A 27,110-nucleotide genomic window follows, 5' to 3' on the forward strand; every position below is an offset into this window, starting at 1 on the left:
CAAACTTTTAAGACTTTAAAATTTCTAAGATATCAACTTAGTAAGAAATTCTTAAGTGTTTTATGCGCTTTTAAATTCTATGTTATATATCGGTTCAAACAAAAAATATATTAATTAATAAAACATCTTATACCAAGAATTATAAAAGTTAAACAAGTACTAAATTTTATATTTATCGTTGGATTTATTTTAGTTCAAATTCATAACATCTTACAAACAAGCAGTTAATTCATAATTTAGTTTCTACTGAGTAATGAACAAGTTGTTACCGACTGAAATCATTGCAAGAAGTGTGTTTGTTTTAAGTTTTTTGAAGAAGTTTTAAGTTATTTTTGTATATTATTTAAAATAAAATGATACAAATATGTGTTCTATTTCAAGTTTATTAAAGTTTATCCTTGTGTATAGAAGATTTCAAAGAATGAAAACGTTCACATAGAAAATGGTGAGAGTAAAAGTTTCTATGAAGATGAGATTAAGTCTACGTGTAACTATCCATTTGCATGTTTAACAAATTTACTAACTTCTTCTTCTTCTTCACTTTCCTTTTATTTTTCTCTTAATTGTTCATTCTTTTCACTTTTTCTTTCAATTCCTCATTCTTTTCTTTTTTTTTTTCATCTAATTCATCTTTCCTATCCCTTTCTTTTAATTTCTTAATTTTATTTTTGTGGAGTTCTCTAAGATGATAAGAATGTGAATAATGATGCCTTCTCATCATTATTGTTATTTTCTCCCAAGTTTAAATGGATGGCTCTCCATACCTTATTCTTTCTTTGATGATTCAATCTCACCATATCAATGCATAATCTTTTAAATCGTGGTCTCCAAACTGCACTTCTTGAACATTAGTATAGGTTTTACAACCAAAAATTGTTTAATTTTGTCTTCCTTCCTTACAAGCTTTATTGGGATCCATCTTTAAGCATGAAATTCAATCCACTTTTATTTCAACAAAAACACACCAAACAAAGGGGAACTTGGTTTGGGAAACACATAAATAATGAGGATACCATGCTCCATACATAATCAAAATACTCACAACAAAAATAAACTTGAGTTTGTCGTAATTTAAATCAAATAAAACAAACCAAGTGGGCATCATGCACCCAAATCTCATTAGTTATTCTTAAAACTAATTTCCATCTCTTGAAAGTTGGATAGAGTGTTCCTTAAAGGTTCATATCATTGGGGCACTATGTTGAGTTGCTACTATTATCATCACTATCTTCCTCTTCAACAACAAGTTCTTCAGCGACATTATCATCATCATCAACAAGTGGTTCTTCAGCAAAATCATTTTCATCATTCATTTGATGAAAAGCAGGTAAAGCGAACACAAATGTTCGAACAACAAAATCTTCTTCAACAAAATCTTCTTCAACAAAATCTTCTTCTTCTTCTTCTTCACGATCAACAACTTCCTCTGGTTTTTCAACTATAGGTAGCTGGGGAAACTCTTCTTTAAGAAAAGCCAATTCCTATGTCGAACATAACCTTATTGATTAGTTTTTCATTAAGATATAATATTTTGGTTATGTAAAACGAAATAAATGTGTATATCTTACCTTTTCCTCAAACTTGTCAATATCTGGATACAGCAAAGCAATCAATTCATCATAATGTGGATCATCTCTCAGTGAGAGTTGGGTAGGACAATGTGTGCGGCAAATAGGACATTCATTTTTACTGCAATAAATTACAAGAAAACATATAAGAGCTAAATAATCAATACAATTCAAACTAAAAATATGTAAACTATTGATAAGTAAAGATGGTGGAAGTTTAAGGACAAACCCAGAGCGGATGCACTTCTCTATGCACTCTCCGCAGAAACGATGCAAGCATTCTATTATAGTTTTTGTTTTTCGTATGATACCTACACATATAATGAAAAATATAGAAGTACTTTAATTAACTATAGAAAAGTGTGGAGTCTATATAAAAGTGTGTATTATTAGGAAACATCTAGCTTCTTAAAAAAATAATTAAGGAAACAACTAGAAATGTGTCTAAATTATCTACTTGTATCTATAAATTGGACTAAAAACATTAAGGAAACAACTAGAAATGTGTCTACTAGATTATCTACTTGTACCTATAAATAAGACATGAAGATAAAATCTTAACACTAAAGATAGATTTGCACAAAATGAGAGCAGGGCCCCACATGAAGAAGGAAATTTTAAATTAAAAGACAGAGAAGTATTATTAACAATTTAAAATTTATATGAATATAGAATTATTTAGAGATATCTTACGAATAAAAACAAGAAATGTGTATAATTATATATATTATTTAACTAGGAAGTGAATAAAAGTGTATCTAGAGTTTATCGAGTTCCACCTTTAAATACCCTACTGTACCTCTAATTTTAAATAATGCATTTTTTTTTTGACAAACAAAGCATTTTTCTAAGAAAGACTTTCTTTCTCAAAGATATATATTATGAAGCTAGCCTTAAAACATAAGTTATTTATGAATGGAATTTACCAATTCAATAACAAAAATCTATTACTCTTTATGCAAAGTTATGTGTAATTATTACAACACAATTTCATATATATACTCTAAATATTACCGTAGGTTTCCTCATACATTAATATTAAATTGTTTTGTTCAACATTTTGACCATTTCATTTGATCATATATTGTTACATTTTCTCATTAGAACAATTTTATTTAGTAAAATTACTCATATTTGCAGAAACAAATAAGGAAATCTAGCATTAATTAAAAATTACATACCAAAGCAAATAGGGCACTCAACCTCATGTATGTTTGATAAATCTCTGCTCACATATCTGCAAATAAGCACCAATAGAGAAATTCACAAACGTTAGAATGTTGGATCCGTTACATTATGAAAATATTTTCACTTTTCATTTTCTTAAACTTCTATTTGCTTTAAATTGCTAACAAGGACATTGAAGACTTGCATAATAACAAATGTGATAGAGTATACAAAAACTGGAAAAATGCATATTCAGAAACAGTAGAAAGTTTGGACATTTTAAACTAAAATCTAAAAATGCTAGAATTTTTTTAAAAAACTTTATGAGGTATATATTTGATCTATACTCTCTTTTTTTATTAGGTGAATTGAAAATATAAATAAATTGGAGGTAAACATGCCTACTTTAGAGAGGTGGTTCTTTGTTTTTGAAACAGCAAAGAGATTACTAGATATTGACCCAGCACAAAGCATACTCAATCCATATACAAAACAATAACCCAAAATGGAGAAGATAAACACAATATATGTGAATTTCTCTATTGATTGATACTATTGATGATTAGAAAATTTTAAAATATAATGAGTAGTTTGTTGAGAATATTTATGCTACATAAGTATTAAAAATAAATTAAAAATATAATGAGTAGTTTTTTCCAAAGTGTGTTAGATTTTTATTTATTTGCTAGATTATTAGAAATAAAATATATATATTGAAGGAGTAAAGTGTATATTTTAACATAAGAGGGGAGAAGAATGTAATTCAAGCTTCTCTTAGGGGAAGGGAATGAAAAGTTTTCTAATATGTTTTAAATAAGAGGGGAGGAGAGTGTATATTTTAACTTAAGAAGGGAGGGAAGTGTAATCTACTCAATTTTTTATTTAAGTAATATTACAATTGTGTAATTTTACTAATTTAATAACGGTATGGATTTCTGCAAGTCATAGTACTTAAAAAATGTTTATTTTATTATATATGTGTTAATAATTTTGCTGAATCCAGACAATTTCATCTGTCTCTGCATATATTGATTTATAGGTACTTAAAATATAAATTATTTATTTCTATTCGTGTGCACCAATTAAGATATTCGTTCTATACCAATCTGTGATGAATTTTATTTTAGAATGCCATGCATAAAGAATTTCGGTCATCCTAAATTATATGTCTAATCCAGGCAACGCCAGGTAAATACACGATAGTTGTATATAAAAGTATATTTTGAACAACATATAAATGAGAATATGCATAAACTCAATGTCCTAAGGTTTTGAGTTAAGATATGGTGTCCAACTTACTTGTATGGTTGGTCTTAACCATATGTGATGATCCCCATTTCTCCCCTCATTAGCCAACAATGATATCAAAATCGATGGTTAATTAAAGGGTTGGGTCCTAATCTCAAAAATCTTTCTGACAATGATAGTCGGATGGTGTGACCTCACCAAAGTAATGTTCCTTTTTTAGTTGTTTTTTATATCGAAAAGGCTATTCTTGTTCATTATATCCAATGTTGTTTGTTGTCGTGTTGTTATAGATTTGATTCAAACTTGTAAATGGTTGTGCTACTGAACGGTGGGAGTAACCATCAACTTATATTGCCGAGCTAGAAGTGAGTATCTATGGTATACATATCTAAATATGTTTAATTAGGGTCGGTTCACGGGAAAGGCCTTGAAGACATTTCCTTAGGCCTCTAAATATATACAAATTTTACATGATAATTTTTTTCATACTTTGCTATTTGCAAGACTAGAATTGATAACAATTATTCATAAATGAAGTATCAAACAAAATTGATTACAATAATTTAATAAATGATTTTGTATTATAATTGCAAGAAAAATAAATTAAACCAAAATTTAGTAATTTTACAATTATTTCCTTCCCAGATTCATTAAATAATTGAAGTATCTGAACTATATTATAGTCCGGATACATAATTATTTAATGAACTTGAAAAAACAATATTTGCTTATAAATGTGACCGGAGGAAGTAAGTCATTTTTCGCATAAATGAATAACTTGTGTTAGCCGACAACCCTTAAAGGACCAAACTGAAAGATTTTAAAGATTTTAATGTTTATTATATCAAATTGAACTTCAAAAATGTGTTAAGGACCAAGTGATATTTAAGCCAAGATAAAATCATACTAAACACCTATCTAAGAATATATTGAGAAAGAGTAGCAAATAATTCATAGAAATACATGTTGATGCCTTGGACCTTGCTATGATGTAATTATAATCTAATTAAACAAAATCCTCGCACAACCAAAAAATTAAGCATGACCAAGTGAAAACCGTAGTGACACTCTCAACTGCCTTTGAGAAACCAACATACAAAGATACACATACATCCTTAATTAGACCTTAAGTATGTCAATGTATTTGATCCAAATTTAAACTAAATATATGTATTTTTGTCGCTTATATTTAAAATTAGATGAAGTAATTAAAATCCACATAAAATTTTCAAGGGGGGGATAAATGATTGATGAATAAAATACTAAATGATATAGTATATGAGAGAATATATGAGAAATCGAATTGACATACTCTACTTTTTGAGCTTTCTCTTTTTCTTCAGCTTCATCGTCTGCTTCCTCTTCCTGCTCATCATCATCATCTTCCCCATATTCTTTTTCTTCACCTCTTTCTTCATTATCAGACGGGTGCATTTGATCTGATCCTAATGCAAACAAATAAGCAATATAATATATATATATATATATATATATATATATATATATATATAAACAATTATTTATGAAACAAATGATGAGAGTGCATAAGAAAATACAAGAAGCAACAATTACGTTATTGAGATAAGACAACGCTTACCAACTTCATATTTGGGTTGCTCCTGCAAGTTGTTTATCTCTTTCTTGGTCACCTCATTCTCTTTGAGAGACTCTTCATGAGAGTGTTTATTTTCTGACATTGTGGTCAATGGGATAGATTTGATTTTCTTAAGTTGATTTTATACTTCCTTGTGCATATGAAAGCAAATGCAAATGAAGAGTAATTGTAGTTAGCAAATAAAAATTTGACACGATATAAGTTTAAAGACAATTTTGTAATTTGAAAGGTGATAAGCTCTTCATACGTGGTATTTCCCAAAGATTAGGTGTACCCTTCCTAAACAATTTGCACTTAATTATTTCCCATTTTTTTTATTGATATTTCTTTTTTTCTTTGTTTATAATTTTTTTTGGTAGTATCAAATTGAATGAATGGAAATAGTTATTAACTTATAAAAATAACATTATACCCAAAAAAATATTTGACGTAATTAATGATATATACTTTTTTATAATGAAAAAAATAGGAAAATAATTATCACAATTTAATAATACTTCATCCTTTCAAAAACAAAGTTTGACTGTAATTTTGTATTAACCATGAATTATTATATGAAAACTAGTGACGTGTTATATGGATAGAAATATTAAAATATAATTTTAAATATAAAAAAAATTAATAATAGAAATAAATATTAAATATTACAAAAAAATAAATAAAAATAAATAATAAATTCCAGTCACTTGACCCAAAAAAAATAATTTCCAGTAAAAAAAAATGTGAACAAAGTATACTATTAATACTAGCGAAAAGACGGGCACTCATGTGCCCGTCTTTCCGCTCTTTTTATTGCGTTAACGTTTGAAAATTATGAACGGTGTTTTTTTATGAAATTTTGATTAAAATTGAAAATATAAATGTTTGTTCCCTTAAAAAAAATATAAATGTTTGTTGCTTTCAAGTTATAACAAACAAACTAATCATGGTCCTCGTGAGCTAAGCTCAGTTGGTTGGAACAATGCATAATATATGCAAGGTCCGGGGTTCAAACCCCAGCCACCACCAAAAAAACAAACTATAATCATGATTATCTATTTCAATGACACCAACAATATAACAAAAAAATATAATTTAAATTACACCAACAATATAACAATCAATGACACCAACAATATAACAAAAAAATATAATCTAAATTCTTTTTTTTTAATGACACCAACAACAATCTTTATTATAGAAAAAGTTGTTTAAGGGTCTAATTGAGATAATGAAAAAAATTAAGTATAAATATATTCATTTAGTTTGTTACACTTTTTAAATGATAAAAAAAAAAGGATTTGCTAGAACACACCCACTACTTTGTGTGCACTCTTACTTTGAGGGTATGCAAGAAATACATACTGCACTTTAGTTTGTTACCCTCAAAATCAATAAAAGTAGAAATATTGGTATAAATTTGAAATTTTGAGGGTATGCAGTTGCACCTGCTGACCAGTACGTGGCTCCGCCACTGTATGTGTCCAACCACTTTGTGACAATTTTCTCTCTCATACTCACAAAAGTTTTCTCAAATGGTTTGTTAAAATACCACTACTCTTAAATATTGAAATCAAACACGTAGGTTACATAATATCGAATTGAGTATTGGATCATTGGTTTCATGGTCACATTGGCTATAGTATAATCTTCATGCAAATTATTGGTCATTTTGCATGGACCCATAAATAACAGCAGATATTCAGACTCTGGTAGTTATAAGGTTTAGTTAAGGAGCTCATCATTGTCTGGAAGCTTTGGTATGCTAGGAATCAAGCTGTCTTCAAAGGAGCTGTCACGGAACCTGTCATTTTAGTGCAATCAGCTGTCCAATTTGTCCAGGAATTTAACGCAGCCAACGCTAAACAAAGGCCCCAGCAAATCTGCCAAAGGGGGGGTAATGCTAGCACGGTCCAGACTGCAGGTCACCATATGTTTGTGGATGCTGGCTGCTTCCCGAATGGCCAGACAGGTTGGGGTTTGATTTTGAAAGACAGTTTGGGCAATGCCACCCTAAGCAAGTGAAAGCTGGATGATGTGGATGTTGAACCGTGTCTGGCAGAGGCGATGGGAGTCAGATGGGCGCTGCAGGAGGCAGTGGGGCTGCACATTCAAAGCCTGGTGTTGTCAAGTGATGCCCTCAATGTTGTGAATTGTGTCAACAAAGTTAGCATAGTTGCTTCCATAGAACCTGTTATAGTTGATTGCTGGAAATTAATTGAACAAATCCCATTTGTAATGGTTATTCATGTCTGTAGAGAGCTCAATGTTGAAGCTCATAACTTAGCCTCTTTGGCAAAGTCTGTAGGAGGGGAATGCCCCTCCAAACCTGTTCTCTTCTCCTTTTTGTAACTCTGTTGTAAGCCGTGTTCAGGCTCCTTCGTTTGTTTAATCAAAAAGGATGGAAATTCAAAAAAAAAAAAAAAAAAAAAAAAAAGGAGCTCATCATTGTCATGAGTTCTCTGCTGTTTTATACAACATTAAGTTGGAAATGAATAAGAACTGGAGTGTGGAGTTGCGGCATACTCTTAGAAAAGAAAACCAATGTGCTGACAAAGGCATAGAGCACGTATTTATATTCAACAGTTGAGCTTTTATCACACATTTACTGCAAGTGATGTATTATTTCCAAGTTATTACATAATTTTATCAGATTTACTGCAAGTGGTGTATTTTCAAGCTATTACTGCTTCAAATTTGGTTAAATGTTCAGACTCAAGCTAAAGAAAATCCATACCAAAACACTTCAACTTGGATTAGATTCCTAATACCAATTACCTCAAAATTGGTCTTCAAAATTATCCTCTAGCTTCTGCTAAGTCTAGCTAATCTTCCACAACACATTAATCGATCGTAACCAATGAGTGATAAATGTTGGATAAAACAACCATCCTCAACAAAACAAAAAAGGGAAATTCTATTCTTACAGTCCAACATGAATGTACCCAAAGTAAAAGCGATGTTCAATGTTTAATACACATTCATCTTCAAACTTTTTAACTTATATAAATCATCTAGTGAAAGACCAACTTTCCAAGTATAATGGTGACAAAATTTGACAACTGAAAAAGAAAAGACACTGATGCACACTCTCTTATTGGACAAAATACAGGGCAAAACTCTTCAATTTTGAACAGGTTTATGCCGAAGGGTCTTGTCCCAACATCCAATGTAGAAACAGTTGAATCTCTTAACTGAATAATCTGAATGGAACTGAACCAAAAAAATTCACATAAAATCATAATCGTCCAAAGCATCATATCGATCAGCAGCAACAAAATCTTCATCAGGTTTGTCAACAGTAAGCTGCTTTTTCTTGCCACCTAAAGACACGGCAAAAAATTGAAATCAATGGGAAAGGAGGAGAAGATAACATGAATAATAAAAGCAACATAGAAAGGTTCTAATGTTAAGTTGAACTTACCTGTCTTCTTTTTACCAGCATTGGCTTCTTTCTCTGCTTTGATCTTTTCATTTGCAATGGCAGTTACAGAAGACGCAATATCTTTGGCATCTGCTCCTTTTAGAGAAGTCATCGATATTCTCATTACATTCTTCAGTAGACCCATATAATGATAACTTTTCTGCATTCATCAAGAAGAAAGTTAGGATGCACATTCTACAAATAGTTAAAAGGCAAGGGTAAGAAACAGAAGTATTTGACCTCAAAAGCACGAAGCCTGTGTGAGATGAGCTCTGCATACTCCAAGAAATCACTCTCAGATTTCGGTATAAAAGTATCAAGGTTCTTTTCATCGTTACCACCACCAAACAATTCCTTAGTGGCCTTATAATCTGCTTCTTCAACTAGTCTGTCATAGGAAGTAAATTAAATCAGGAACTTTCTCAAGTCTAAATTAGGTACCTGTTCCTTTTATATGATGTCCTCATTCAGAAACTATGACAGCCAAATTTAGTAAAAGGAAAAGATAGTTTTACATAAGGTATCACTTAAACATAAAGTTTATTGCAATGAAAAATAGAGAACAGATATACTTAGGAATCGAAATTTCTAATCATTAAAGTTTAGACGTTTTAATCATAGAAAGGAAGCCAAAGGTCTACTGCAGTGACGCTAAGTTTACCTGTACTTAAATAGACTTTGGTCAAAGAAAGGTACCCTGTTTGAATCCTATGATTTACAGCCTCTAAGACCCAAAAAGAGCTACTCACCGTGTAACTAACATAGCTAGTAATAGCAAACATTAATAAGCACTATATTGCCTGCACAAGTACACAGTAGATGCCAAAGAAGAACTGGCTCTAAAAAAGAGAAATTGCATTGAAACAGCACCCAATGTATTCACAGACCACTTTACCACAATAAAACCACGTTTCCGTAAAAGAAGTGCATAAAAGCAACCAAACAAGGAAGAAGATTTGGGTTTGTGGAGGACTTTTTATAATGAACAATTGCTCATAATCATATTTTCTTAGCAGGCAGGCATCCATGGCAAGGCTACAGAATGTTGCGTGCAGTGTGTAATAATAAATGATACATGTACTGATAAAAAGTTATCCTAAAAGGAATATTAGGATCAGACTACAAGAATTAGATGCAAATCAATACCTTTGTTGGCGAAGTTTTTCAGCCAGAGGATCCAGTGGTTCTTCCTTTTCTTTTTCTGGTTCTACTTTCTTTCCCTTCTTTTCAGTAGCTTTTTCAGAAGGCTTTTTAGGAGCCTTCTCAGTAGTTTTTACTGCAGGTGCTGCAGGTGCCTGATGATAACATGCAAGCACGATAAAACAAGCAATAAGTATTTAAGGACACAGTTTTTTAAGGGTGTATCTAAGGAAACAGTTAAAGAACATTACTATAAGAATTGCTGCATCATTTTTTCTAAATCAAAATGCTGCATCATTGCATTAGAAGCCATCATGAAACTCATTAAATTATACTAAATTAGTAATTGTTAGGTATGAGTAAAGTAACTTGCACAAACTTTAATTTTTTATTTCAAACAAATCCCCACACCACATCTTGTCTAAAGAAAATAAAAAATTATGTCCATTGAACTATAACAATTTCAGCACATTGTGATGCACATAATGTAAAAGATTTAAAGCAACTGTGGTTGCATTGGCATCAAGGTAGTAAAAAAAGAATTTGCTAATTACACAATAAGACGTTGACTAAATATGAATGAGCTATGTCCACCATTTTTTATTTTAAAACTATAAACGTAAACAATAGTACAGATGTAAACAAAATGCAGTATCGAAAATCTTTTCAGATTGTCCTTACAGGAGCGGGCTCGTCTTCTTCTTCCCATGAGTCCTTCACATCATCTTCATCCACGTCTTCATCTTCCCATTTAAGTTTAGGTGGCTCATGTAACTTAAGATCAATGGGTGCCAATTGCTCTTCCTCTGAAACAAATACACAAGCATTTCTCAAATTAACAATAAATAATACAGTACAAGAAATGTAGTATGCTTAGACTTAATTATAGATTAAATATACTATATACAACTTGTATGTCAGAATCATACAGAGTGTGATTGGAATAGGGAATTGATTTTATTTACAAAATTGATATATTCATATTGCTTGCTATACTTCTAAATCAAATCAATTACATTTTCAATGATTCTAAACACAATCATATTGAACCAAAATGTTAGTGAACTGTCAATTAAAAAAAATTATAACTTTATATAAGTTTTCAGGCTTAATCAATCAGCAGCAACTGTTACCGTTTTATTATTTTATTGATTGGTGTGATACACGTACAAATCCAATAATAATTCATAAACATCCTCAGTAAAGAGGAAGGATTTAGAATAAAGACAGTGAAAATAGCATGATAAAATATTAAATATGGTATCTGGAGTCAGGTGGTAAAGTAAAACAAGAATATAACTGACCAACACATATCAACTGTTTGAAAGTAAAAGAACACACTGCATATCCAGGGACAGGTTATTTGGTTTTATATACTAGCATAAGCACTTGTGAGACTGTTTGGGAGAGTATATAGAAACAGCTTATGACATGTCCATTAAATGTTTTCAGCTGCTTATTTACACAAGTACTCCGTGATAACTTGTGAAAATGCTTAACTTTATATTATCTTTTGTTATAGAAATAACAATACCTAATATATGATAAACACTTATGATATAAGCATTGTCTTTTTATGCAACAGTCCAGCCCCACCCAGATGTTATTCTCGGTTTTCTTGCACCCTCTGCCGCAGGGACATTTTAGCGAGTGTTTCCCTTCCGTGGGAGTTGAACCTGAATATCTGGTATAGGTACCACAGTTCCCGTATGGAGGGAGAGTTCGGAAAGTTTGGTACATCCCAGATGACCAAGTTCTTCTCCAAATATCCTTGCTCCTAATCCTAATATAGGATAGGAAGAACTCGCTAAATTGTATTCGCGTACTTGGTGAAGAGGGGGTGAGAAAACCGTAACAGCGGGTTGATAGGTTGGACTGGTCTGTTACATAACAAAAGTGTTGCATAACAAAAGTGGCACATGTCCCAAATTAAAGAATAAGGCGGAGAAAAATCTAATTACCCCAATCATCCTCCATTGTCGTCACTTGATCAAGAAAACAAAAACGGCGAAAAAAGAGAGTTCCTGATAACCAACTGCATGAAGAATAACATTTGTCAAATATCATAATCAATTGAAAAAAATAAAACATAGATTTCAATTGAAACCACCTCGTCAAACTCCAAAAACATGCTATAAAAATTACAACCATTAAAATTTAAAAAAAATCACTTTGCAAGTAATCACTTCACATACACATAATAATTAAACAATTAGTCTAGTTCCATAACAATTAATTACCTTAATAAACACACAAACACACAAATAACCACAAGGCTTTCCAATATTCCAAAAATAAGATTTTAGGATTCCATAAAAATAAAATTAGGGCACAAAATAATCATGCATGTTTCAATTCGCGGTGAATTTCACAAAAATCACGGTAATTTTGCAAAATTCACAGTGAAAATCTATACTTTATGTCATCAATCGCGGTAAGAAGTGGATCTCTACAGCGATACAATTCTCCAATGCCAAAAATCCAAAAATTAAGAAAAAAATCGAAGAAAAAGGGAATACCTTGTGGACGGAGTTTCTAGCTGATTGTGGCGGCCGGCGAGGAAATCCGGCGGAGATAACCGGAGAGATGAATAGAGTGAGAATCGAAGTTGATTCGATTGAAGAGAAACGCAACAGCGGCTACAGGAGTGAGATTTGGTGTTCTAGGGTTTTAATTGTGAAATTTTTATTTATTTATTTATTTATGTAAGTTGAGTATAGTTAAATTAAAAAACGGATAAAATGTAATAATGGGCCTCTTTATGGATTGGGTTTGGTGTTATAATTTCTTACGTTTGCTTTTCATGTAAATAAAATTAGTATATAGTAGTATTAAATTAAAAAAGCTTTTAATAGACATGCACCGTCGGTCTAAAATATTTTTACCATGACATCTAATGAAACTTCAACTACCAAGAAAATCTACAATATACACAACCAAAAAAAAAAAATCTAATGAAACTTCACAATACTTCTATCTATCTATCTATCTATCTACTTCTTCCGTCCCTATATGTAACCACCCATTTGACTTTATTTTTGTCTCTAAATTTAAACCCCTTTTCAAATTACTAGATGCATTTATTATTATTTTCCTAAACATGCCCCTAATTAATACTACTAACTTATCTTGAAACTTAAAAAGTCAAATTTAATACATATACAAACAAAGGACAATGCGGTAATATTGACACACAAAACAGACATAATAATTACACTCACAACTTTTCTTAAGAAATGTGAAAAAAGCAAAGGACGAAGGGAGTATATTATATTATATTATATCTTTATAAAGGAAATTTGAGTTGTTCTTATGCAATCTTTATGATGATGTGGCACTATAGAAAAGCTTCTCATTCTCTAATTCTAAATTGTCATTCTTAGAAAATCTTCTCACTTCACTTATAACTTTTCACCCTTTGATATATCTCATTAATCCTCCAATAATAATGTTGTGTGAATTAAAACTATTCACTCTTTCTTATTCTATTATTATTAGTGCCTTAGAAAGTTGTCATGTATTAACATTAATCTTGCACTATCTTTCCAAGTGAAAAGTCAGTGCCATTGCTTAATTTTTTTTTTTTTCTTTTCATGAGCTTCTATAAAGTTGAAGACCAAAAGATGCATTGCATACTCTAATGTACGGAAAAATTAGATGTCTTTTTTCTACTAAAAAACATGAGATACCTTAACATGTAAAAGTTCAAGGATAAAATTGATCAATAAATATTAGTCTAATATAGAACAAATAAAAATATATAGTATAAAAACAAAAAAGTGTAATTGATCAAATTTATTAAAATATGAAATATAATCACATGCATATTTTTTATAGAAGCCTGTCCATACAAAAAATCAAATACGTATGTAACTTATAAAAATGAGAATAATATTTCTTCCACTTCTTTATAAAAAAAAATAAATAAAAAAATTCTTCCACTTTTCTTTTTCGGCTTCAATTGTTACAAAATGTCATTGGTTGATCTTAATATTCTGTTCCAACTTGATCACTCCTACAAAATAGATTATTTATGAAAAATATATTTTATCACCTCTTTTTTTTTTTTTGGTACAAAAGAGGGCCAAAGGCCCAGCAGAAAACTAAACAACTAATTGAACATGCCTAGGAAAACAAGTCCCAGAAAGATCATTAAAAAGAAACCTATGGAGCTCACTAGGTGGAGACTCCAATCGAGTAACAACAAAAGAGTCTGAAGAAAGGCTAAAGGTCGCCAACCAATCTGCACAACGATTACCCTCCCTCCAAGTATGACGAAACCGGACATGCCAATCTAAAGCCAAAAGGTTACGAATACGCCGCACCAACGTGGGAATGACTCCACTAAAGTTACAACTACCAGTAACCATATCAATAAGAGTTTTAGAGTCGCTTTCCACAATGAGCTGTGGAATCTGTTCTCGCCAAGCCATATCCAAACCAAGGTACATGCCCCACAATTCAGCATGAAGCGCGTCACACACTCCAACCTTTTTAATGTAGCCTTTTAACCATCTTCCATCTGAGCTGCGAAAAAGGCCCCCACACCCTGAATTTTCTCCACCACCTTTGCAAGCACCATCACTGTTGAGTTTTATCCAACCTTCAGGGGGTTTATCCCAACCCACGTAGTTCGTCTCTTTCCGATGAAGATTGCGATGAGGCGAAAGGGTTGAACAAAGGTCTATCTGTCTAGTAAAGTCTTGGATCATCATGACATGGTTGTTTGGCAGGTGAAAATCATTTTCAAAAATAGCTTTGTTTCTCCACGTCCATAAGAACCAACAAGATGTCATGAAAATTGTCTTCCAGTTCTTATTAGTTGCACATATGCCATGCTTGCCGAGGTTGTTGAAAATCCAGTCCCTGCAATCAAAAGTAAAGAAATCAGTCATGAAATGAGATGGAACTAGACGGAGCCATACCTTAGTTGCATAGGCACAATCCCGGAGCACATGAATGGTAGTCTCATCTGCTGTCCCACATCTAGAACAAATTGGAGATATGCCGACTCCCCACTTGCTTCTACGAAAATTGGTAAGGATGCGCTCATGAGCTGCAAGCCAAATAAAAGTTTGAATACGATGAGGTCCTTTCCATTGCCACAAAGAATTCCAATCTCCTTCCAAGGCATGAATATCTCCATGTTGCAATCTATAAGCACTTTGAATGGTAAACTGATGAGTATTAGTTCCTTCCCATCCCATAACATCAGGCCCATCTGCATCAATTGGGGTTGGTAAAGCAACCACTTGATTCACAATATTAGTTGGTAAATTATCATGCAAAAAATTTAGGTTCCAATCCCCCTCGGCATTCAAAACATCCCGCACAGAAATGGTAGTATCAATGAAATTCTGGGAAGTTGATGGGAGGAGCTCACTCCTGTTAGGGACCCACTTATCAAGCCAAAAATTTGTAAGTCTTCCATCCCCTATTTTCCAAAAAATATGGCGTTGAAAATCATTCCAAACTCCAACCAAAGCTTTCCATAGGGGGGAATCATAAGGTTGTGAGTTGCAGGAAACCATAAAATCATTATTTCTACCATACTTGCTGATAAGAACTCTGCACCATAGCTCATCCGGATTTTTTATGAGATTCCATATCATCTTCATCAAGAAAGCCTCATTCATACGATGTGGTCTCTTAAACCCCAATCCACCATCACATTTAGGCTGGCAACACACATCCCAATTCACCAAATGTACTTTACGACCCTGATCTGTGTCCCCCCATAGGAAACCACGTTGAATTTTCTCAATCTCATCACAAATAGTTTTGGGAAGCTTAGCGTATTGCATGTGATAATACGGAATATAACTAATAACAGACTTAGAGAGAGTAATTCTCCCCGCAAGACTCAAACATTGTTGTTTCCACCCACTGAGCTTATTTTGGATTTTCTGGACAATGTGGTTAAAATGCCCTCTAGTGGATCTACCAGTAGTCAAATTAGCCCCAAGGTATCTACCAAGACTATTGACATGGGAGAAACCAGTATGAAGTAAGATATCATCACGAAGCTGATTATCCACTTTTTTAGAGAAAAAAATCTGAGTTTTTTGACTATTGATCTTTTGACCTGAAGCTTGACAGAAGAGATCAAGGCAGTGCATAACACAGTGAGCTTGCTCAATAGAAGCCTTTGCAAAAAGAAGAAGATCGTCAGCAAAAAGAAGATGAGAAATTTGGGGACCATACCTGCCTGCACGCATTGGTTTCCAGTACTCTGCTTCTACCTGGTCAGCTATAATGTGGGAAAGTTTCTCCATACAAATCACAAATAAATAAGGAGACAAAGGGTCCCCTTGCCTAATTCCTCTTGAAGGGTTAAAACTATTTGTCTTCTCTCCATTCCATATGATCTTGTAGGATGAAGACGAAATACAATGGTGAATAACCTCAATAGTCTTAGGCGGAAACTTACACTCCTCCAAACATTGCTCAATAAAGTTCCAATTAAGTTGATCATAAGCTTTCTCCAGGTCAATCTTTATGGACATAAACATTTTCTTACCTTTCATCCTAGCCATGGAGTGGACCATCTCTTGAGCCACAATGATGTTATGATGAATGCTACACCCGGGAATAAAACTAGATTGATATGGGGAGATAATACTATTCAAACAAGGCTTAATCCTGTTAACAATAACTTTAGATATAATTTTGTAAACCACATTACAAAGAGAAATAGGCCTAAATTGGGAAACAAATTCAGGTTTATCAATTTTAGGAATCATAACAATCAAGGTACTATTAATAAAAGAGATAAGAGAAGGATTAACCCAAACCTGGTTTACATACTCAAAAAGGGAACTAGCCACAGTCTCCCAACATTGTTGTAAAAAAAATGCAGGATAACCATCTTCTCCAGGAGCTTTATGGGGACCCATCTCAAAAAGAGCTTTCTTGCATTCTAAAATTTGGATAGGGGCGCTCAAACGATCATGTTGATTTTCAAGAGAATTTGGATAAGTATTCCAAGCAACAACATGTTCTCGGTCAACCTTATCTTCTGTGAAAAGATCAATATAGAACTGGCGAACAAAAGCTTTCAAGCTCTCAGACTCGTCAACCCAATTTCCAGTACCATCTCTCAAGGACAATTTTTAAACTAATGATAATTCACCTCTATTTTTGAACTAATGTTTTTTCATATTCCTTAACTCATAATTTTTAACTATGATAATTCATTTGTCAAAACATTTAAATTATGACTATTCAATCACTCCTTTCATCAATGCAAAACTTAACTAATAAATTAATCAGTTACAACTTTTATTGAGTGTTATTGTTCTTCTCAAGATAATTGTGTGCATAAATATGTGATTTTGTCTTCTTCAAAAAAAAAATGTGATTTTGTGCATTGAGGTTAATAGGTTGTAGTATAAATTTTGGTATTGGGAAGCAACTCTTAAGTGATATTTTTTTATTTTGCATCGTAGATTTTGTCTCTCTCTTTCTTACTTTTCATGTATGTGTGAACTATTGATTGATTTTTGTGGGAGATAAAGACCCATGTATCTTTCTTGAGTGTACTTTATTCTCGATATAACTTTCGTTAGCCTACTTTTCTATCTTTCTCTATTACATATTTTCTTTTATTGTTGCATCATTAAATTTGAAATTTGTTGAATTTGTATTTTAATTGTTTTATATTTGTAGATGACATAGAAAAAAAAATTAATAAGACTTTGTAGTGACAAAATTTAAATTAATTGTTTTAAATTTCGAATAGACTTTATATTAGTGAAATGCTAATTGCTATCATGCAAGGGTGTCACAATCTTCTTCAATTCAAAAATACTTCATTTAAATTAAAAACATTGCAGCGGAATAGTTTTCAAAAACTTTAAAGTACATGTCGCATCACAATTTCAACACCAAAACTAAATTCAAAAGAATTCTAAAATAGAGTCTAAAATAAAAAGAATCCTCGGTTCCTAGTGTTACTGATCAGAGCTTCGACGCAATAAAACTCCCAAAAAGCGATAGACAAAAAGGAGAAGGCCCCAACGCCATCCTCCGAGACTCACTGCTACTAAGATCTTCTTCGTGCAAATCTACACCACAAGGGTGCAGGCGCCCAACCCGCCACTAGAGGGTGAGAATATATTCAACATAAGAAATGCATAAACACATGTCTAGATTCAGATAAAAGAACACATCAATTACATTTAGACATGTATATATCACAATCAGATACTATTCACATTTAAATATATACCTTCATTTAATAAAATCAACGGACATCAGTCAACATCTTCTAATAACATGTGAGCATCAACAACACTTAAGAATATCAAAAAGACATCTAGCAAATACATATCATTCGCACATGATCATTTAGAAGCACATCATTGAATATCACATCTTTAAATAATTACACGTCTTTAAATCACACATCTTTTAATTACACATCTTCAAGTAGACTTGCAGTTATGTATGCAATGTTCTTAACTCGACTTTATATGCATGTGGTACCAAACCTACTCACCAATTTTATCTCATCATCTTTGAATACAACACCATCAAAGTATTTTAAAAATAACACCGTCTTTGAATACAACACCATCAAAGTATTTTAAAGAGAACATCATCTTTGAGTGCAACACCATCAAAGTATGTTAAATCACATCATTAAATAGACTCGACTATGAATGCATGAACATCAAGTAATGACTCAACAATGCACATCTTTATATGACTTGACAACTACACATTTTTAGATAACACATCTTTATATAGCACATCATCAAATAACACATCAATTACATCCTTTAATAACACATCAATACACATCATCAAATAATTCATCATGACACCAAAAATTAAATAATAAATAATAATAACCCTTTATTATATTATTATTTCGAATTGAATAAGATTTAAGCCATTCAAACCTGGGTATATAATTATCAAAAGGAACTATAATAAAATTGCAAGGAAAGTGGTGGAACTGTAGCAACTCACGAAACAAACAAAACAAGAGCTCGTGCAAAGCCTAAACATCTTGGAGGCTTAGGTATTAGTGCGGCTAGAGATGCTAATACTTGTCTTCTTGGAAAATTGGTTTGGGATTTGTTTCAGCAGAGTAACAAGCTATGGGTTAAACTGCTATCCAACAAATATGCAGCTAGGCAAAATTTAATCCAAGCTTCCATCACTAGCAGCAGCTCCCCAACGTGGTCATCCATTGTCCGAGCTAAAAATTTCCTTGTTGACGGTTATTTGTGGCGAGCAGGATCTGGATCTTCTTCCTTTTGGTTCAGCCATTGGACGGAATTTGGCCCCCTTGGATCTCTTGTCCCAGTCATAGATATCCATGACCTTCATCTTACCGTGAAAGAAGTTATAACAGCAAATGGTGTGAGAACTCAATCGTTGTACACCTCTCTTCCTCCTCCCATGTCCGACTTCATCAACAATAGCCACATCAGGTTCAACGCCGCAATTGATGACGGTTTCATTTGGCACCACAATAAAAATGGAATTTATTCTGCGAAAAGTGGTTATAATTGGCTGCTATCCCTTCAAGATGCACAAGACGACAACTTCTCCTGGTCATGGATTTGGAAACTGAAAATTCCAGAAAAATACAAGTTTTTAATATGGTTGGCTTGTCAAAACTCAGTTCCTACTCTGTCTCTGCTCCATCACAAGAATGTTACACCATCTCCTACTTGCACCCGTTGCGGCGATTCTGACGAAACCGTCTTCCACTGCCTTCGGGACTACAAATTCTCCACAATTATTTCGCACAAGCTTGGCTTCTTAGATCTTTCTTTCTTCTCGGCTGCGTGTGTGAAAGACTGGTTAAGGGAAGGTATGTACAGCTTGCGCGTAATCTTATATGCAGCTGGTTTGTGGTGGGTGTGGAGGCATCGTAACATCATGTGTTTGAATGATGAAGAGATGCCTCTCTATAGGCTGATATCTCACATCTACAATGTTGTCGAGGACATAAAATCCTGTTTCTATAAACCGGTCACAACCGCTCCTGCTGTCATACACATAAAATGGAATAACAGTAACTTTGATTGCACAATTCTTAACATAGATGGCAGCTGTATTGGTACCCCAGCTAGGACAGGGTTTGGTGGGTTAATCCGCAATAGCGCAGGCTTTTATCTGATGGGATTCTCGGGCTTCCTTCCTCCTTCAGCGGACATCCTTGAAGCGGAACTGACTGCCATTCTTCACAGAATTACAGTAGCTCAAGACATGGGACTTCAAGATTTGGTTTGTTATTCGGACTCTCTCATTGCACTCAATCTCCTTTACGGCGACTCTTCAAAGTATCACGTCCACGTTGTTCTCATTCAAGACATTAAAGATAAGCTATCTCAGGTTAACTGTTCACTTCATCACTGTAACGCCCTCCTTTTTATTTAATTATTTTAATTAGTTTTAGACTATATTTATATATTTATATGATGTATATGAGGGATATATGATTTGTTGAGATTAGATGTCTTTTTATAATTTAGTTAATATATTTTGTTGAGCGATATTTTGTTATGTTATATGTTGGCATTTACTAGCATAATATATTTGTTAATTGTTATAGATATATATTTGTTATTTGGTGTATTATTATATATTTAGTAGAGAAATATTATTTATTAGAATATGAGGATTATTAGTGTGAGTAAAATTGGAGGTTAGAATAGAAAGAAGAATAAGTTGTTGGACCTAAATAGATTTGGGAAGAATATTTTAATATCCCTTACTCTAAAAGCTTATTAGGTCATGCAACCATTAACCCTAATATTTTCCCTCTAATTTCATGCAATTAATGCTGACCCTACAAATATTTCCCTCCCACTAATTGTTGAATTTGAATTTCAAATTGTCTTGGAAGTTTCATTTTCAGTCTGCCTTTCCATTTTTTTAGGCTTACTATTATTTACTCCCTCCGGTCTCAAATATAAGAAAAGATTCCTTTTTAAGATTAATTGAATAATTAATGTATCTGCTTTACAATGTAGACCAGATACATTAACTACTCAATGAACCTAGAAAAGGAATATTTTCTTATATTTGAGACCGGAGGGAGTATATTATTTATGCAATTTGATTTTTTCAATTCAATTATTAAACACGACCTTTCTTATTCAAATTTCTTCACACCTAGAATCTCTCTTCCGCCACGCCATCACCTACATAGCCATCAACCGTCGTTTCGGCACAAATTTGCTTCGAACATCTTCATCCTAACACTAACCAGCAACGATGAACACTGTCTCAACCCCACACTTCTCAATTCAATCAAATCCGTCCTCCTCGTCTTCATCACCACCGCGCAAATTCTTCTCCAACAGCTACGACGTCGATCGGGCACAAAACAACAGCTCTCGCATGATCCTCATCGACTATCGCCTCCGCTCTGTTGTCTCCGAACTTCTCTCTCATCCCATGCCAACCATCGCCGCCTTCACCGTCACGCCTTCGCCGCAGGTTACATCCTCGCATATCTTTTCTTTATGTTGTCCATATCTGTAACTTTTTCATGTTAGTATCTATAAACCTTTTGAATTCATGATTTCTTGGACTGCTACATGTATATTTTTCACATGTATTCTAACTGTTTGATGAAAAGCCCAACTGAAAAAAAAATACAAAAAACCATTCTCTTTCCAATTTTTCAGAGTTAGGATTTGAAGATGGTTTATTTTTTATTCGATTTGTTGAACTTAAGTTTGTTGAATTTAACGCAGGGCCTTTTTGGATTGACATATATAATATTCTATGTGATTCTGTGTGATTTTTTTAGAAGGAAATTATGTTTCTTAATATATAAACAGACATGTTTTTGGTTTGTTTACTTGAAAACCTGGAGAAAATACTTTAACTTGAAATTTTGTATTTCTCTTATTGTGTTTTTTGGACATTTGATTGGTAAGTGAATTGATATGTTGATCAAGATCTCCAAAGAAGTGTTGTTCTGTTATATTGATTGGAAGCCATTGATTTTGGCTGAAGAATGATTGTTGAGAAAGAAATAGATAAGACTGAAGGTGCACCACAACCAAATGCAGTTTTTTATGATTGTTTGAAGCCTTGAACTTTCATATATACGCACACAACACAACCTAGCTTGGTATTAAAATGAGTTTTTGATGAGAGTTGTAATGCATTATAGGAATCCAACTATAGTAATGCAATTTGTTATATCAAACTTGCTTTCTCCATATTTAACTGAAGATAATTGATGAATCCACAAATGACTAATGTTGCCTTATCTGTTTTGGTTCACTAATTCTCTGGTTTTGTTTTGGTATTTAATAGCCAATGGAAAGATTTGTTTCTTTTGATCAAATTTAGGTAGATTTTTGTTGTTGTCATTGTGTTTGATTTGTATGGTATTTAAATTTCTACTTCAATTTACAATACAAGGTTGGGTGCTCGACGAGGAGATGTTTTGAGGCGTGTTGTGCCGCTGTTGTGAGCTGTTTGTGCAGGCCTGTGCTGCTGTCTGCGTTTTTTGGCACCTGCAGAGGCTGTTTTTGGACAATCACGAGCTGCTGCTGTCATGTGCTGTTATCTGTGGGTGCTGCTGCTGTTTGTGTGGGGACAGTTAGGGGAGTGGTCGACTGTTAATTTGGTGCTGGTTAAAGTTCATATAAAAGTTTGCAGGTAAAAAGTTCTAAGAATGGACGTTGATTGACTTTTAAAAAATATGATGAAGAAAATTTATTTTAGTTTCAAATTATTATGTTGTTGAGGAAGCTTATCACTCTTCCAAAGCTTATTACTCTCTGTTCCTCATTTTGTCATTGATGTTGTCTTAACAATTTTATATTCAGTTTCATTCTCTTTCTATTTGCTTTTTACTGAAGTGTCTCCAATTTCATGTAGAAAAAACTGATGTGGAGAACATGATAATCGAATGAGTAGCATATATTTGTTTGAATTTCAATTTATTATACGTCAAATATCCATGCCAATATGTTTAAGTTTGTGCTTTAATTCTTTTTTCTTTTATATTCTGTGGTTCATGAATCAAACTGGTGAAATATCAAAGCGATAGTACACAAATCCTTCAATTGAGTTCTTTTCAAGAGTTATTTTTCCTAAACGTTGCTTTGGCCACAATTCTTGGTATATCAATTTGAAGCTTCTGTGTTGCTGAATACATCATATATATAATTTAGATCAATATAATCAATCTATATAATCAATATAATCAATATAATTTGCAGTTTTCTGATTATTTTTTGTTGTAGGCATTTCGGATATGTACCTATTTACCCAAGTTCACACAATCCTGGAATATTGAAGTAACATACTACATGAGTTACGGCAAAAAAATTTAGGTATGAAGGAAATGTCATTTACTAATTGTATGTATGTATGGATCTATGTATGTATTCAAGTATTTCTGTCATAAATCATTGTGTCTTTGAGGAAGATTTGTTAAGGTTCTTTGAGGTCTGCCTAAATGTTGTTTATTTATGGTTATGCATTTAAGAGGGCACTTTTTTAACAACAAAGATGGATTAACCAATTAGGGAATTTTAGAAGGTTTAATCATATTCTTGGGTTTAGTGTTTTTCATATGAAATCATGGAGTTCATTTTTGTTTATTGTTCTTCTATATATTTTTACTCTTGGACTACACAATGCATAAGATTCTTATTATTATTTTTCTTTTTATACACCCAAGCACCCTCCAATAGCCAAATTTTTCTTTAGTTCCTACCTTATATGTGGTGTAGAGCCGATACAGTTTACTAGATTATACATTGTGTAAACCTTACAGTTTATAAGATTGCAATAGTGAGTTTGAGATTATATAGCCTCATACACTGGAAGTTGTATCTCAAATATTAGAAAGGATAAAGGATTATGAGGATTTTCTTTCATAAATTAATAATAACATAATTTTAAACTCTTTTTAAGGATAATTTTTAATTCTTTGTTTGTTTCAGTTATATAGAATACATTAACTTTCAATGTCATTGACCTCTACAATGGAACAAGAGATATATGTAGTGTCTTTGGCAAGGTAGTCAATATAGACTGTGATATCTCCATATAACCTCTCCTTTAAGCAAATTGAAGACCACTTAATATTTTTTAAGTTGTTGCTCACGTTATGTATATATAACCATGAACGCATATGTAATTAAACATGTAATTGAAAGAGACAACTTAAAGGAGCATGAAAAAAAATAGAAGAAAGAGAAAACTAATTGATCTTACACTTAAGAATTTGGAGTAAGTTATATTGAATTTTGTAGTATCATATAATGATGAGTTTAGCCTTGGTCTTTGGCTATGTAGTGATCTTTATTTGATCAACATCACCTGCAGTTTCTGAATTTGCAGTGTTCGCACATCCTACTACAATGATGACTTCAGATTCTTCTACTCTGAGCATGGCAAGTCCTCAGTCCTCAGATTCTTCTACTGTTGATCTTTTTTTTCCAGTCTGTACTCCTTTTTTGTGTTTGACCTTTTAAGAACTCAAGTTTCATAGATTATGCTATCTTCTTTTTGAATTAACCACTGCTTGCGTATAATATGCCTTCATTTTCTACCTTCTTCGTAGTGAGTTTATAACTAGACGTGAATTTCAAGGAGACTTATGATATCTTATTTTCTTTTAATACCTTCTAGATAATGAGTTTGAATAACATGAGATAGAAAGTATGTTTTTTCTGGTGCAATCTACGCCGGGATTAGTAATAACCAATGAGAACTTACAGATTTTGTTCTCTGCCCATTTGTGTTGAGAGACTTCATTTTTGCATAACTAATCCACATCATGTATATTGAATTTCATGATTTTTGGAGGTTTACTAATGCAATAATATCTCATGATTGTCATATATGTGTAGGTTCACTAATGCAATCTTTGGAGGTTTATATTTCGAGAGAAAGATATGTTAATTTTTGGAGTTTCAGGACTGTTTTTGCAAGGCATTTGGCAAACAAGTATGGAGGTTTTTGCTTATCTGTTGAAGTTAAAATAAATACAGAAGTATGAAGGAAGATAATTTAGTTGTTGGGTATACTGGTTTATGCATAAATGTAGCACGAGAATGACTCAATGAGGAATGAAAAAAGTGCAGATCATGCAATGGTGCAAGCGACAAATAAATATTGTGTTTTTTTTTACAAGAATACTATAAGTGTTTATTAATTATGTATGTATAGTTTGTGATACATTGGTGTTGTACTTTAAGTATTTTGTGTAATTCAAAGTTGTAAATATACGCAGAGCAAATATTTGAGGTATGATGTAAACCTCATTTGGCTCATTATTGTGCCTTAACTTAATGAATTTATTTGTTGTCTATTATTTTTTTTAAAATAATAACAAGTTTGATTGTATAATGACAGACGTGGAATGGACTTTCAGGACAACAGAAGTTTTCATATATGAGACCTTTATATTTAACCAAAATTAATGAGATCTTTTTATCAAGTAAATTAAAAATAAAAATAAAATTGGAGACCTTATTTAACATCAACTTTTTATTTTATTTTTATGATAAACTTTATACAATATAGATTGTATTATACAGTCAATATGACCCGTGCGGCGCACGGGTCTCAAATCTAGTTATAAATAGAGAAGCTTAGGTTAGAAAGAGTTTACCAAAAACCGCTTTTTGAAAAAGAGGAGAACAAGAAAGAAGAGAAGAGAAGAGAAAAGTCAAGAGAAGAGGAGAAGACCTTAGGAAAGAAGAACGCTGCTGCTGATTCAGGAATTAATCTAAGGTGAGGGTGAGACTATCTTGCATTAATATTAAGTTGTTAAATCATTAGATTACATCTAACAAGTTGGGGAGAGTTTGTGAGAATTTGAGAATTAGGGTTTTGAGAGAGATTTGATGATTAGATGATGGAAACTTGTTGAATTGATGTAGAAATTGTGTACAAACCATAGATAGCATTAGGATGATAATTAGAATCAGTTTTGAGGTTAACACCATGAGATTAGGTGAAACTTGAAGAAAATCTGCATTCTGCTCGAATTTTGATATTAAAACTGATATTGATCGGTGCGGAATTGGTCTTAGGTGTAAACACGAAAGTTGTAGGTATGGATGTTAGCTTTCTAATGTCGTTGGTCGCACGTCAAAATGATTTATAGAACTTGAGTTATGGTCAAATTACTGCACGTATGTCACAGTGAATTTTTATGGACTTTCAGCACAACTTTTTCGAATTTAAAATGAAAACTGGTATTGATCGGTACATAATTGGTCTTAGTAGTAAACATAAGGGTGCGTTTGATGGTCAGGATAGGGAGACAGGATATGAAACATTAATCATATCCTGCTTAAATCTAATGTTTGATGCCCCGAAGGGATAGGATAAAATAAACCATTTTCCTATCCTATCCTGACTTTCCTTTGTAATTTCTATCCTGAGGATAGGCTGGGTTAGAAATTATCCTGATGGGATTAGAAGATCATTCCTTATTTATTATCCTGATATTCTGCCATTTTTAAAATATTGTCATTTTTAAAATAATGATAGCATATATTTTCTATTATAATTAATAACATTCCATTTTTATAATATTTAATTAATTATGAGAGCATTTTTTCATTTAATTATAATGATATCATGTTTGTTATCATGTGCGCATCAAACACATGATAGAATTAATGTTTATCATGTCCTTATCATATCCTTTCTCTATCCAGCTTTATATCATATCCTGCCTCTATCCTATTCTGACCATCAAACGAGCCCTAAAAGTTTTAGATAATTTTGTTAGCTTTCTAGTGGCTTTGGTTTGACATGAAAATGATGTTTGGTCTTTGAGTTATGATGAAAATACTACAGGGAGGTCTTAGCGAAATTGTACGGTGACAACATTCTCTGTTTCATGTTTTTGCGTTTTGTTCATATGTTTCTGTTTTGAATTGATCCTTGTTGTAAACATGAAAGTTGTTGATATTTGTGATATCTTTCCAGTAGCTTTGGTTTGACATGAAAATAT

At 32.5% G+C, this 27,110-nt stretch overlaps 2 protein-coding genes and 1 long non-coding RNA gene across 3 annotated transcripts; 1 reads left to right on the top strand and 2 right to left on the bottom strand.

Annotated features, from left to right (window-relative positions):
* Positions 1 to 1,075: 1,075 nt before the first annotated feature.
* LOC146917538 (uncharacterized) lies at positions 1,076 to 5,718 on the bottom strand. Its single transcript, XM_085719361.1, has 6 exons — positions 5,581 to 5,718; positions 5,296 to 5,428; positions 2,750 to 2,805; positions 1,798 to 1,879; positions 1,569 to 1,689; positions 1,076 to 1,481 (listed from the first exon to the last, which is right to left on the bottom strand). The coding sequence occupies exons 1-6, from the start codon at positions 5,678 to 5,680 to the stop codon at positions 1,197 to 1,199; spliced, it is 777 nt and encodes a 258-aa protein (XP_085575487.1). The 5' UTR covers positions 5,681 to 5,718; the 3' UTR covers positions 1,076 to 1,196.
* Positions 5,719 to 8,470: 2,752 nt separating this feature from the next.
* On the bottom strand, positions 8,471 to 12,817 carry LOC146917539 (uncharacterized). Its single transcript, XM_085719362.1, has 7 exons — positions 12,661 to 12,817; positions 12,103 to 12,176; positions 10,823 to 10,947; positions 10,148 to 10,296; positions 9,242 to 9,389; positions 9,002 to 9,161; positions 8,471 to 8,900 (listed from the first exon to the last, which is right to left on the bottom strand). The coding sequence occupies exons 2-7, from the start codon at positions 12,116 to 12,118 to the stop codon at positions 8,806 to 8,808; spliced, it is 693 nt and encodes a 230-aa protein (XP_085575488.1). The 5' UTR covers positions 12,119 to 12,176; positions 12,661 to 12,817; the 3' UTR covers positions 8,471 to 8,805.
* Positions 12,818 to 21,203: 8,386 nt separating this feature from the next.
* Positions 21,204 to 25,454, top strand: LOC146917540 (uncharacterized). The gene is made up of 5 exons (XR_015015677.1): positions 21,204 to 21,604; positions 22,544 to 22,783; positions 23,374 to 23,463; positions 24,464 to 24,531; positions 24,991 to 25,454. It is a non-coding gene; the product is annotated as an uncharacterized LOC146917540 (long non-coding RNA).
* The last annotated feature ends 1,656 nt before the right edge of the window (positions 25,455 to 27,110 follow it).

Source organism: Medicago sativa, chromosome 6 (genome assembly GCF_051527215.1).
Source record: "Medicago sativa cultivar Bolivia chromosome 6, Bolivia_mono, whole genome shotgun sequence".
In the NCBI taxonomy this organism is placed as follows: domain Eukaryota; kingdom Viridiplantae; phylum Streptophyta; class Magnoliopsida; order Fabales; family Fabaceae; genus Medicago; species Medicago sativa.

What these genes read in the sequence shown, in the direction of transcription:
- LOC146917538 (XM_085719361.1), bottom strand. Translation starts at nt 5,680, where the DNA reads ATGTCAGAAAATAAACACTCTCATGAAGAGTCTCTCAAAGAGAATGAG. An exon ending in GCAACCCAAATATGAAGTTG is followed by an intron (nt 5,429 to 5,580) that starts GTAAGCGTTGTC and finishes TGTTTGCATTAG; the next exon opens with GATCAGATCAAATGCACCCG. An exon ending in TTGACAAGTTTGAGGAAAAG is followed by an intron (nt 1,482 to 1,568) that starts GTAAGATATACA and finishes TGTTCGACATAG; the next exon opens with GAATTGGCTTTTCTTAAAGA.
- LOC146917539 (XM_085719362.1), bottom strand. An exon ending in AAGAAGACGAGCCCGCTCCT is followed by an intron (nt 10,297 to 10,822) that starts GTAAGGACAATC and finishes TGTTATCATCAG; the next exon opens with GCACCTGCAGCACCTGCAGT. An exon ending in TGCTGGTAAAAAGAAGACAG is followed by an intron (nt 8,901 to 9,001) that starts GTAAGTTCAACT and finishes CCGTGTCTTTAG; the next exon opens with GTGGCAAGAAAAAGCAGCTT.